At 42.2% G+C, this 14,059-nt stretch overlaps 1 protein-coding gene across 1 annotated transcript; it reads left to right on the top strand.

The window, feature by feature from the left end:
- The first annotated feature begins 49 nt into the window (after positions 1-49).
- Positions 50-13,537, top strand: SEC61A1 (SEC61 translocon subunit alpha 1). The gene is made up of 12 exons (XM_083489371.1): positions 50-279; positions 2,149-2,216; positions 3,080-3,145; positions 3,251-3,329; positions 3,929-4,060; positions 4,196-4,305; positions 6,444-6,597; positions 7,635-7,795; positions 8,722-8,919; positions 10,079-10,270; positions 10,970-11,046; positions 11,962-13,537. Exons 1-12 carry the CDS (start codon positions 273-275, stop codon positions 12,146-12,148), a joined length of 1,431 nt encoding a protein of 476 aa, XP_083345497.1. The 5' UTR covers positions 50-272; the 3' UTR covers positions 12,149-13,537.
- The last annotated feature ends 522 nt before the right edge of the window (positions 13,538-14,059 follow it).

The following is a 14,059-nucleotide window of genomic DNA, read 5'->3' as shown; positions in this document are numbered from 1 at the left end:
GCAAGGAGGTCGCTGGGAAGTGTAGTCCCATGAGTGGGGAATGTCACTAGAGCCGTTGGAGGATGGAGAAAGAGGAGGAAGTCTCTACTGCGCCTGCGTGGATATGCCTGCCTGTTAGCGCGCGGGCGAGGTGCGGGAGGAGGGGGCGGTGCGTGGCAGGAAGCGGAAGGAGGCCGGGAAGGCTCAAGTAACTGACGTGTCTCTCCGAGAAAGGAGCCTGGAGTCTGCGCTCCTGCTTGGTCCTTCCCTTTTCCGCGTCGAGAGCACCCAAGATGGGGAGTGAGTATCGGCGTCGCTGCTTAAGGGAGGGAAGGCGGAGAGCCGGTCCTGCCGCAGACGCCGCCGCCGTCGTGGCGGGCGAGAAGCGGAGGGCGCCCGCGTAGAGCGGGGGCGCGAGGGGCGAGGCGGCTGCAGGGAGGTCGAAGCGCTTCCGTCAGGGGCAGGGAGACGAAATGGCGGCTGGGGAGGGAGGCTGGTGGTGGTGGAGGAGGACGACTCCCCTCGAAACGGGGAAGGAACGGGAGGCCGCAGGATGCCCCCAACTGAGGAGTCAACGGCAGGTGCGGGAACTGTCAGCTTCGTTACGGGGGATCAGTTGCCCGTTACATGCCTCTGCCCTGCCAGGACTGCGCTGGGGGGGGGCGGCCCTCACCCGGCACTGTTTAGACGCGGAGGCTTACGTGGCCGCCCCTTAAAACGATCCACGTTCGCTCTCTTCGTGATCGTTGCAGCGCCGGCCTGGAATGGCAAATTCGGCGTTGTCCCTCCACCCCGATGAGGGATCCTCACCCCCCGACCGCCCTCCAGAGGAGGAAAGCGCCAGCCCCCCCTAAGGTCGCAGAGTGCGCCCCAGGTGCGGCTTAAATGGGTGGCTGTTTGTTTGACACCCAGGGGGACTCTTCTATACATATATAGATAGATATGAGAAGCTAGTAAGTATTTTATATGGGAAGCTAAGAATCAGCTAATAAATTGACACAATGCAGTCTGGATTATGGAAGCACTTTGTCCTTTTCATTGCAGTGCCACCCTGTAAACACAAATTTTCTGAGTGGCTTAGAATAATAATGTTGCATTAAAATGAAAAAGCTCAGGGGTTGCATAACCATAACGTTTCAAGTGCAATGTAATGCTCTTTATTGGGAGGGAAACTCTCTCAGATATTGTTTACAATATGCAGAAATCATTCTTCTTTTACACACGTATCTAATGATGACCCTTGTGTGAAGATAACTCTTTCCTTCTCTTTTTGCCTCATGCTTCCTAGTACAAACATGTTTTTCATGCTGTGTGCCATTTAAGTGTAAAGAGGGCACAATGACCCACAGTGGAAGCCACAGTGGGCTGCTCCTGCTATCTGTTTGCATTCCTTCAAAATAACTGTGGCTGTAATATGATGATGGCCAATTTCTTGCCACATCACTACTATGGGAAATGTGTTTTCCATTGTACTGTGCTTTCCACTTGATAGTGTGATGGGGTGGCCACTAAGGTGGGTTGTGTGTTTGGGGGGCATTCCTTTTATTTGAACTTTAAATTTGGTTTTACACTGATGGCATTAACACCTTCCATTCTCTTAGCACACTATTGAAATATGTGAGTTTGGGCAGTCTTTTCATGGAAGTACAAGGCAATTCTAATTTCTTAGATTTTCATCTGTGCTACTATTGAATAGCCTTTCCTTATTATCTGGCAGCTTCTTTTATACTGCTCCTCTTAGTTCTGCTTCTAGGAAAAGACAAAACCAAAATTTGATAACATGCCTAGTAAACATGCATTTTAAAAAATGGCACTGTTGGGTTGCTTGCATGGTAGTTTTAATACATGTGAAGTTTCAAAGTGATGCTAACACCAGCAGTGATTATAGTGAAAGTAGCCTTTCAGTTTGGAAATAAGATTCTGAAAGTATAGCCACCTCAATGCATAGGATCTCCATTGCAGTGCAAGTGGGAAATAGGCTTGTGCCAGTCCTGAGCCTTTGCTCAGACAGGGAATGAAGGTTCACTGTGATTTCATATAGGTTAGTGGCTGGGCAAGGTTTAAATTTGGGACTTCTAGGTTCAAGCCTAACGCCCTGGCTCTTAAATTGACTGCTAAGGACCTTGTGAAATCCATATATCTGTTCTCTTTTCATACCTTTTTTCACAGTTAAATTTCTTGAAGTAATCAAGCCCTTCTGTGTTATCTTACCTGAGATCCAAAAGCCAGAAAGAAAGGTAAGTATCCTTAAATCAATATTTGCAGGAGTTACTGCTAAGAAGAGAGTTTGCTTATATTATATTTTATTCTACTTTTCAGACAAATAGTGTCTCTCAAAACAGCTTGCATAGTTAAAATGACAGAAAGATACTTCTTTAAGGCTTTATAACAGAAAATGCACTTGAATGAAGGAGAAAGGTACGGAAAGGAGATCAGTTTGACAGTGTAAAAACAAGTTAGTGAGTTGTAAGCTGGCATTTATAGCCAGTCTGATCTCCCCTTACTGTTGGTCTTGCTTGGGTTGAGGTGCTGCAACTAACTCACCAGCCCTTGTTCCACTGACCAATAACAGAGGCTCTCCAATTCCAAGGCATTTGGAGCTGAGCTCTTAGGGAAGAGGGAGGTAGGCAACCTCTGCTGCTGCTCTTCCCCTGACTGACGGATGGGGCCAAGCTGATCTTCCCCCTTGCTGTGATGCTATTTATGGAAAGCAGGGGGTTGAACCTTCAGTTGGCCCCTTGTTCTGCTGTCCAGTGTTAAGAAAGCTGTATATGTTGAATACAGTTAGATTGCTAAATGTTGCCATATGTTACCTTGTACATTTGTGCAGGCATGTCTGTAACTTAAGCACATGTGTTGGATTCCCAGCTAAGGGATTGTACAACATATGTACAAGAGTACAACATTAGTGATTCTATGCTCAAATGTTACCAAGCAGCTGGAAAATAAATTTATATTCATCTGAAGTCCTGGTTATGTTTTCTTTTGCCATGGTACTGTTTCTCCACCTTGTTTTCAGTGAACCTAAGGCTTGTATTTTAACAAATTCTTCTAGCCCCAAACACAAGGTGGTACTAATTTCTTTTATTTCCTTCTGTAGATCCAGTTTAAAGAAAAAGTACTATGGACAGCTATCACCCTCTTCATATTTTTGGTTTGTTGCCAGGTATGCATATTACATTATTTCAAACTTTCCTTTAAATTTAAAGTTTAAACCAAATCCAGGGAGCTAAGCCTGTGTTAATGTAATTGTCTTCTCTTGGAAATTCAGATTCCCCTGTTTGGTATTATGTCATCAGACTCGGCAGATCCATTCTATTGGATGAGAGTAATTTTGGCTTCAAACAGAGGTAAGAATGTCTCACTTAGCAAATGACACTTCTCTCTGCTGCGAAATTTTATACTAAGTAGCAAAACCGAGTGGATCCTACCACTGACAAGCATTTTGAGGTGCCACTGACTTCATTGTTAGAGAACTGAGCAACTACCTAACTTGCCCGTTGAAAACTATGAAACATCAATGTGCATAACTGACTGAACCATGGCCTGGATATTGAAATTGGAAAATGGAATTTTGGCTCATCTCCATGACCATGTTGATGCTATAGTATAAAAATGGGAATATGTAAATGTGATAGTGCTCAGAACATTTCAAGTGGCTTTGACATAATTCATACATGTTTTTCAGTAGTCCTTCCTCACCTATGTTCCAGAATTATTGTATTGTCATTGTGCTGCTGATTGGGGTCTGGGTTGCTGACCATGCTGCAGAAGAAGGATGAATCATTTGGAAAGGAGTGGAGCTTCAATTATGATCCAAATGCTTTCCCCTCCACAGTGCACATCTTTGGCCCTCTCTACATGTGCAGTGACTAGCTGGGAGGGTTGGCAGGAAAACTGTTTTTTTTCCTTACCGATTATCTGTCATTCTGATTTCCACATCCAACAGGCACACTGATGGAGCTGGGCATTTCTCCCATTGTCACCTCTGGTCTCATCATGCAGTTGCTGGCTGGTGCCAAAATAATTGAAGTTGGGGATACGCCAAAAGACAGAGCTCTGTTCAATGGGGCACAGAAATGTAAGTATCAGGAGACATTACAGAGCTTGCCATCTGGATTGGCTTAATGCCTTATGTAGATACTGATGAATTGTATCCTCTCGGGTAATTGGAGACTAGGTTAATTCAGTCTTTTCTTGTGGATTCATTCCTCAGTGTTCGGCATGATTATCACCATTGGCCAATCTATCGTTTATGTAATGACGGGGATGTATGGAGACCCATCAGAGATGGGAGCTGGAATCTGTCTGCTGATTACCATTCAGGTAATTTATTTATTTTTTGTATTGGACTACTCATTGATTGGACCTAGGAGATCTGTGGTTCAGTTGAGCTTCTACAGACACCATCATTTTAAAGTTAAGCACACTGCTTTATCTCCTACTTGTCCTCGCAGTATATATTAATTGAATCTAGAATGCATTTACCAATCATCCTGACGCTTCATTATTAGGCATGGCTAAAAAAATAAAATGTAAAGGACCCCTGAACGGTTAAATTCAGTCAAAGGCGACTATGGGGTGCAGCGCTCATCTCTCTTCAGGACAAGGGAGCAGGCCTTTGTTCAGACAGCTTTCTGGTTCCTGTGGCCAGCATGACTAAACCGCTTCTGGCACAACAAAACACTGTGACGGAAGTCAGAGCACACAGAAACACCGTTTATCTTCCTGCCACAGTGGTACCTATTTATCTACTTACACTGGTGTGCTTTCGAACTGCCAGGTTAGTAGAAACAGGGACAGAGCAACGGGAGCTCACTCCATTGTGCGGATTTGAACCACTGACCTTTCAATCAGCAAGCCCAAGAGGCTCAGTGGTTTAGACCACCGTGCCATCTGCGTCCCTCTTATTAGGCATGGTATTCTTTATAGAAGCCTTGCATCTCTAGATATATTGAGTGCGTAGTTAGTTTCTAGGTTCCTCGTAAATCTTATGGATAAATTTATAGGGAAGTTTTTAATGTTTGATGTTTTATCAGTTTTTTATTATTAGTATTCTGTTGGTAGCCACCCAGCATGGCTGGGGAAACCCAGCCAAATGAGCGGGGTATAAATAATAAATTATTATTACTATTATAGAAGACCAGCTGTTAGCCATGACGTCTAGGAATGGAAATCTCCCAGAGCTGGTTGCTAGAATCTAGGAACAAATGGAGGATGACTTAACGGCATCCTACTTCAGAGTGATTCCTTGCTACGTATGTTGACCAGTCTTGCCAAAATAGGATATCTGAATTGTACTAATATTTGGCTTGACACAATGTAAGAATTTACATGCCATATTGATCTTCAGAGTAACAGTTCAATTCACCTTCTGTATGCTGGTTTGTAGACTATGGGTTGTTACAGTATTTACTTTGGAACATTAGTACATCTCTTCTGTTTATGGCCAAAGGGCTTTTAAGCATTGGGTTCACTATAAATCATTTAGACCTGTGTTGCTGCTTTTATGCACCTGGGCCATCAAAGTCATATTGTGTGAGCTGAGCCAGTGTAGCTCAAGTGATGGTGGTGTATGTGGTCTAGGAATAATAATAGGAAAACAGGGATTCAGTATCTGCACAGCTGTTGCTTTATTGCGGGGAAGGGAAACCCCTTGAGATGCTGTTGAACTCCTATCTACCCTAGCCAGCCAGTCCAATATAGTGGAAGTTGTAGTCCCAAAAACATTGACGACCACAGCTTCCCTGCCCTTGACTTATTGGTTAGTGTTTGGAGCTGCACTCTGACTTCTTCCCCTTCTATAAGGGGGATTGACCATCATTTCATATACCGTATTTTTTGCACCATAACACTCACTTTTTTCCTCCTAAAAAGTAAGGGGAAATGTCTGTGCGTGTTATGGAGGGAATGCCTACGGGTGGCATGCCTACGGATTTTCCTCCTCTAAAAACTACGTGCGTGTTATGGTTGGGTGCGTGTTATAGAGCGAAAAATACGGTACATGATAAACATAGATGCTGTGGGAGAGCTAACAAACAATACATGCAACGCAGTTGATCAACAGCTGCGCATGAAACCTAACAACCAATCCAAGAGCTAAAATCTTACTTATAAGGTGTAAAAGTTGTATTGTACAATCAACTTTCCCTGCCCCCCCCCCGAAAATCCTTAGCTGCAGCTAAGTTAGGAACAGCTTAGAAAGTTGGGTTTACATGATGCTCTTTATTTACCTCATGTACAAAGGAACTTCAGTTCATGTATCTCTGACTTGTGTACTTATGCTTTCAGTAATAACCATGTCAAAAAATATAAATCAAAGATTAAAACAGATAATTGTCATGTGTGCTGCATAAGCAGACATTTACAGAAAGCACTGACACTTTTTATTTCGCAGCTCCTCTATTAAAGGGATCAGGTATGGTTGTGGTGACGCTGGAAAATAATTCATGTTTGTTTTGCAGCTTTTTGTGGCTGGATTGATCGTTCTTCTCTTGGATGAACTTCTGCAAAAGGGGTATGGTCTTGGTTCTGGCATTTCCCTCTTCATTGCCACTAACATCTGTGAGACTATTGTCTGGAAGGCATTCAGCCCAACCACAGTAAACACTGGCCGAGGTAACCTCATACTTGCGTGTTCTTTGTTTCACTGGAAGCATATCAGTTCCTCAGTTAAGTGACTCGGTGCCCCTGTGGATTGGATCTAAAGTTGGGTATTCTTTGGGAAAATGTTAAAAAACCTAACACATACAAATGCACACCAGTACAATAAGGGCGTCAGTATTCCTCCGAAGCCACAAAATGTTGAGTGTCAATTGGAAGAGAGATGGAAGACTTGAGAGTGGGGAGTGAACTGGTTTGCCTGAACCATTAACAATTAACAGTATCTTGACTGGCTGGCTGGAACCCTGAGCAGGATTGCTTCTTTTTGGAGGTGAGGATGTTCATTTTATTGGAGGTCTCACTTCTCCGAAGAATTGACTGACTGGGGAAGCTACTTTACTATTTCTCACTTGCGGTTTTTTGGTACCCTTCCTGCATTAAATCCAGGGACCTTTACTTAGGCTTTTTTTTTTTTTTTTTTGCTATGCAATAAATTGAATATAAAGAAGAGTTCATTCTTTCCTTTGTAAACTCAAGTTTTAAGATGACTGCTTCAGTGAGTTTCATTTTTGTGTGTGATGTTAATGCATGGTTAGAGGGGGTAATGTAGCTCTGTAAGCAATGATTGTTAGTAGCTGCAAGTAAGAAAGTTTAGTCCCTCCTATGTTATCACTGCCTGGGCTGTTAGATCAATTTGGAGGGGGCTTTCTCAGTGATTGTACCCAGTCTCTGGCATTCTCCCCATTATATCATTGATGCAACTGGACTAGGCTATGGAAGACAGTCTTTTTCCCCTCAGACCTTTCAATGATCTGCTAACCTGCTCTGGAGGTTATGATTGCTTTCCTGTGGTATATTCTGGTTTTTAACTGCATTTTGTGTGTTTGTTGGCTTAATTGCATTGTAAACTACTCTAGGACCACACTGGTGAAAAGCAGTTTATAACCTTTTAAAATAAATTATTACAAATTTTATACAATTGGTTCAAAAGTCAAACTAATAAATGTCAAATTATCTGCAGCTAAGCATCTCTCTATCACTCTCACTTTAAGGCATGGAATTTGAAGGAGCCATCATTGCCCTGTTCCATCTGCTGGCTACTCGCACAGATAAAGTCAGAGCTCTCAGGGAAGCCTTTTACCGTCAGAACCTCCCCAACCTCATGAACCTGATTGCCACCATATTCGTCTTTGCAGTTGTCATCTACTTCCAGGCAAGTAGAATTATGGAATGTTACTTAAATATAAGCAAGATGACAACAATCGCTGCTTGCTAACAGAGTGCTTGTTACAACATTTGTGACTGGATCCTAAGTATTGTTCAAAATGTTCCTGAGTTTAAACTCTGTTTCTACCAGTTTCCAAGGCCTAATTTTTTAAAGCCATCAGTGGCTTTCATCCACGTTATCTTTTGGCCCTTGTTTCTCATAAGTTCATCCAAACTAATCCTTGTGAGACCCTTTCTTTATGGCCTTTGACATCCTCTTAATCATTTGCAACTTTATCCAAGCTATAAATATTGTAATGGGATTTACCCATTCTCTTCCTTTTTTTTCTGTACTGTTTTAGATTGCTAGTTCCTTAGGGGAGCAGCCTGTTGCGTACCTAAATTTGGAAAGCCCTACCTACTTAGGCTAATAGCACTCTATAAATAACACCAAAGCATGCTATGGCCACAGCAAGTGTATTCATATTGGCCTTAATGCCTTAATAGACCCTCCTACGCAAAGTGTTTCTCTTTGCTTCTAAAAAGCATTCTGCTCCCAAGTTATCTCTCCCCCCCCCCCCCAGTTATAAATCAATCATATACTGGGGGGAAGGGAAAGGGTTGCACTATTAATGGAGATTTCATGTTCCTGCATAACATTCTCTTTTAAAAACAACCCTAATGACACTGGGAAGTGTGAATGATGCTGGATGGTATCACATAACTTCCATGTAAACAAATCAGAGCAATTGCTCAGTAAGCAGCAATCTTTAACCACTGTGTAAATGTTGTGCAAGCAAGTCAGGGTGGAATATTGAAACCGGTAATCCGGAAGAGCTCCAAGATTACTGAAGGTTTTTAGGTTCTCTTCAAGTGCACTGTTCCTAAGAAGTGTTTGTTTCTGTATTTAACACTCACTTTTGCAACCTGCAGGGTTTCAGAGTGGATCTCCCTATAAAATCTGCCCGCTACCGTGGCCAGTATAACACTTACCCAATCAAACTCTTCTACACCTCCAATATTCCCATCATCCTTCAATCTGCGCTGGTGTCCAATTTATATGTGATCTCCCAGATGCTCTCCGCTCGTTTCAGTGGCAACTTACTGGTCAGCCTGCTGGGCACTTGGTCGGTAAGTATCCGCTTGATAAGATCTGTCCTGGATCTTGCAGCTTTAAACATAAAACCTGCTTTTTATTCGGGCTTGTACAGCAACTCCGTACAAAGTATAAATAATGAGCTGAATTGGGGTGATTCAGGGGTTTTTTGCAGTGACTATGGGGCAGGTTGGGCTAGTCCTGGAGCAATTTCCCCTTTCCCAAGATGACCCATTAAAAAAAGGGGAACCCAGAAGAACAAACTACTCACAAAAGCCAAACTCAGTGTCGCCATGTTTCCAAAATTAAAACAGAATCCACTAAAACACCATATAAAGAAGATGCTGAGATAGGCTCAGCGGATAGGTGTAGGAACAGAACTGAGCTTTATTATATTCACACCTAATGCTCCCAGTCAAGGGCTAACAGCAGGGAGGTCATGCTAGGAAATACCTGTTCGGCAGGATAAATCACCTTTGTAGAGGCTAACTTGTTGCCAACTTTCATGCTGCAATGTGAAAGCACAATCCAATTTTGGCTGGCTTTATTTCTTAATGCAAGTCAATGGGATTTCCATGAATGAGTATTTTCTAGAGCTGGGGTGGGCTGGGCTGGATGAAATCAGGTTAACACATTGACCCCACAAATCAGATTGGGGGTCCATGCACAGCCCTAGTTTTTTTAGCACGAAGGTGCTCGCAGGAAGACTCAGACTGCAATTTTATACACATCTGAAAGTAAATTATTCTATATATCTTTTTTTATACCCCACCTCGAGGCAGCTCAAGGTAAAAACAAGAATCACTAAAAACATAGGAAAAAGCATCATTAAAAACAATTAAACCTGTATAGAATTAAAACTATAAATGAGTATAAAACTATAAATCACACTGAACCCCATGGAACAATAGGCAAGCATAGGATTGTGTTGTGAGTGATGAACATGTAAGGTTTGTTTTAGGAGCCAAGTGGCTTTCATACCATGCCTTGCTGGCTTTTTGTGTCCTTGCCAGCTCCTATATTTAGCACTTGTCTTGCAGTAGCTATAATAGAGTTTCTCAACACACACATGAAGAAACCTATGCAGGTTTACGGTTGCTATATTTGAATTCTGTGGGCATAAAAGTGACCTCTGGTGGCTGCATAATACCTGTCCACTTAAGGCACAATCCAAACTGTCCACTTTCATTGCAGGATACTTCGTCTGGTGGTCCCGCCCGTTCATACCCCGTCGGTGGTCTCTGTTATTACCTGTCGCCTCCGGAGTCATTTACTTCCGTTCTGGAAGATCCTGTCCATGCAGTTGTTTACATTGTGTTCATGTTGGGTTCCTGTGCTTTCTTTTCTAAAACTTGGATTGAAGTGTCTGGCTCTTCTGCCAAAGATGTAAGTAAATAACATTGACACCACAGCTCTGGATGCTTCTCTCCTCCCTCTTGAAAAACCATAATGCTTCCCTTGCTTTGTCATTTAGCAGAAGGTGCAGTTAGTTCTGTGTCTAGCATTCTATTGTCACTAAATATATTTTTGGAAGGATCAGATCTGACTAAGGAGAATAGGATACTAGGAAGCATTTTTAGTTTTAAAACATGACTCCTCATGCTCAAAATGTCACTCCCCGCCTAAGCTGTTCATCTTCCTAAGCAAAGTCTGGTATCTTTCAAGGTTGTCTGTTTAACAAAAGAGGGAACAGCCATGAGCTTGCCTTGAAAAAATGGGTTTAGACCCACAAAAGCTCATGCTGCAATATATTAAGTCCTTAACATGGAGATGATTCTTTCATGTTTCAGCTTGTGAATGTTCATAGTTCATTTCTTATTGCAAACCATTCTCTTGAGGTTACCTGAAAAGATGGTCTGCTTTCCATGGGCAGATTGAGACATGCCTCTCATCAACTTGTATATCTTTTTAGTTTGGTTTCCAGAAATATTTATAATATTGCTACATCAGAAGTCCAGCCTTGCCATTTTTAATAGTCCTTAAATGAGGAGCATTGAAATCTCTTGTTTCTCATTTATAGGCAGTTCATCTTACAAACTGACTGTAAAAAGATCTAAGCTTCTTTTCTCTGTTTGGCCAATGCAGGTTGCTAAACAACTGAAAGAGCAGCAGATGGTTATGAGGGGTCATAGAGAAACCTCTATGGTTCATGAACTCAACAGGTGAGTTACAAACATGCAGAGATTCATTATGATTATAATGCTATATTCAGTCAATAATAATAAATTTATTTATACCCCGGCCATCTGGCTGGGTTTCCTCAGCCACTCTGGGTGGCTCCCAGCAGAATTAATGATAATAATAAAAAAGTGATAAAACATCAGACATTAAAAACTTCCCTGAATAGGGCTGCCTTCAGATGTCTTCTAAAAGTCAGATAGTTGTTTATTTCCTTGACATCTGATGGGAGGGCAGCCACTACTGAGAAGGCCGTCTGCCTTGTTCTCTGTAACCTCACTTCTCACTATGAGGGAACCACCAGAAGGCCCTCGGTGCTGGACCTCAGTGTCTGGGCTGAATTATGGGGGTGGAGACGCTCCTTCAGGTTTACTGGACTGAGGCCATTATGCTTCTAATGCTCTTGCAGTGTTGTAGGTTTTTTTTTAAAGGTTTTTTTTGCATGCCATCAAGATCCTAGCTATATAAGAGCCTCTGTTAATTCCTGAGAATACCCAATTTCATTTTTGTTTCTAGCCTCATTGTTTGCTGACTTTAATGAACACTATCCTTTTGTAGTGATCCTGAGGCTACAGAAAGTCAGTGTTTACCTTCATAGTTTTCTTACTGCTTCAGACAGCATTACTGTGACACAAGTTCAAAATATAAGCAATGGGTCATATTTGAAGGGCCTCCTTAAGTCACATACCTAAAAGATGTATGGGGGGTTGACCCAAGCAGTCTTAATATTGGTTGCAGTTTGATGCATAGTTATTTTTCTCTGGATTCTTCCCCTGTGTCTTAACTATCTACACCTACAAAACATTTTTTTCCACTGACTTGGTGTTAGCTGTGCCTGAAGATGCTAGTAATGTCTCTTAATGTCTAATTTCTTTCCTTCCCATTGTGTCTCTTGTCAGATACATTCCTACAGCAGCTGCATTTGGTGGCCTCTGCATTGGTGCTCTCTCTGTGCTGGCAGACTTCCTTGGGGCAATTGGATCAGGCACAGGAATCTTGTTGGCTGTTACTATCATTTACCAGTACTTTGAAATCTTTGTAAAGGAGCAGAGTGAAGTTGGCAGCATGGGAGCGCTTCTCTTCTAAATGCATTGTCCCATGGACCCTAGGGGAGTATGAAGAGTGTTCTAGGATTTTTAAAAAAATCAGGTGAAAAAGATTAACAGCGGCATAGTAACATGGGCACACTGCATTAATAGGAACACTTATTTTAATGTTTTCCAAAGCACATTCCTTTGGTTCAGACTTTGTTAATATTCAGTTAATGTTTTATAAATCGCTGGAAAATGTGCAAAAAAAAAAAAACTTTTTAGAAAAGAAGGGTTTTTTTTGTTAATTATTGCTGGAAGCAACTTCTAAAATCTGGTTTAGTTTTGTTTATTTACTGTTCTCTGCCTCTCCCTCTCCCCTGGTCCTATCCCAGGATTTCTCGAGCTTTTCCAACTGCAGTTTTAAAGTGGCACAATTGAGTGACATCCAATGGTGTTGGCTCACTTGTGCAGTGGACTTCATTCTTTCCATGTGGAACATCCCTTTCCCTACTCCCCATGCACTCCCAAAATTGGGTCCAGGAGGACTGCTGGGAGAAGGGGAAGTCATGTCTATCTGTGTGATGTTGGATTTCTCCCTATCTCTTTGGTAGCGAGAGAGATCTTTCCCACCCATCATCCCAGTACCTATCTATTACTTGTCACCAGTACATTTCTTCACTCTTCCTCCAGGGTACTACAAATTTTGGGACTGCCAGATATCTCGTCAGGTACTCTGGGTCTTGTGCTTCAGTACAGACTGTTGGCTTCTGACTGTTGCCTCACTTTTGCAGGTGATACGTTCTTTCTGTCAGTAGAAAACTCACATCAGGCCTGCTTCATGGGAAGAAATAATCAAGCCTCAGAATTGTACATTGAACAAACACAGACCTTTTACGTGTAATTCCACACAGAAAGCCTGACATTTCCAAGATGGATGTTGTCTGTATTCTTATATCCTGAGAAGAACAGTGTGCTACAGTATTCTTCCTGGAGGTTACCAAACTCTTAAAAGTTCTTATCTGCCATCACGTTAAATAAGTTCTGTCCTAGCAGCTATGAGTGCTACAGTCATCCTGCTTGCTGAAGAATACACAAAAGCTGCTGCTTATAAAACTTGCATATCGCTCCAGAACATTTTTTACCAACTTTTTTTCTGGAACTCTGACTGCAAATCATGCACGTTGATGCCAGCCTTAGAAATACCTTCCCTATCTCTCACGAACCTAGCTGGAGAGCAGTGATGGCATTTCTCTGAAGGCCTAATGGCTTTTGCTTATTTCCAGGACAACTCCTACCAAATAGGAGAAGTAGCCATAAAGTCTTTAAGGAGTTTTGCCCCATCTTTAAAATTCCTTAAAAACTCAACTTCTGTTAGGATATATTGGTGGTTGTAAGGTGTTTTGTGTGTATTGTATAGGACCAAATAAAAACACTTGGTATAAAAGGAAGCCTGCAAATAAATTTTCCCTTTGTCAAGGTGATACTTGCCTTGCTCCCACTTGAAAAGGGATAGGGCTGAAAGATTCTCTTCTACTGCCAGTCCGTATCTGTCTGCCTAGATTTCTTAACTGGCATTTAAAATATGACTGTTTCTACCTTGACAAAGGCCATCTTCCCCAGACAAGAACAAGCAGGCACCAGAGTTCTTGGCCTCTGAGCCATACCATTCAACCAGTGCTCATTTGACAGAACAGCCTTGCTAACAGTGTGGAGGAGAGTACTCAAATGTACTGTAAATATGCTGCGGGCAGTTCAAAGCAGCTGGTGGCTATTACAAGGGCAGGTGTGGGTTCAGATTTGTAGGTGCCGAAGCAGGAGTTTTTCAATGACTGCAATTGAACTAGAATCCTCCTATTTCAGCCTGGATATACTTTGGACAATTGATCCTTAAAAAATAAGTTAATAACACACTTCTGTGCATCATGCTTTCTGTGACCGGAGTCGTCATGGTTGTTTTGATAGGTAC

Source organism: Podarcis liolepis, assembly GCF_965112155.1.
Source record: "Podarcis liolepis genome assembly, chromosome: 2".
NCBI lineage: Eukaryota > Metazoa > Chordata > Lepidosauria > Squamata > Lacertidae > Podarcis > Podarcis liolepis.
The sequence above is the reverse complement of the archived record's forward strand: the minus strand, read 5'-3'. Positions and strand labels throughout refer to the sequence as shown.

Excerpts from the sequence above, each read along its gene's own strand:
- SEC61A1 (XM_083489371.1), top strand. Across the intron at positions 2,217-3,079 it reads TCCAAAAGCCAGAAAGAAAG|ATCCAGTTTAAAGAAAAAGT; the intron begins GTAAGTATCCTT and ends TTCCTTCTGTAG. Across the intron at positions 6,598-7,634 it reads CACAGTAAACACTGGCCGAG|GCATGGAATTTGAAGGAGCC; the intron begins GTAACCTCATAC and ends TCTCACTTTAAG.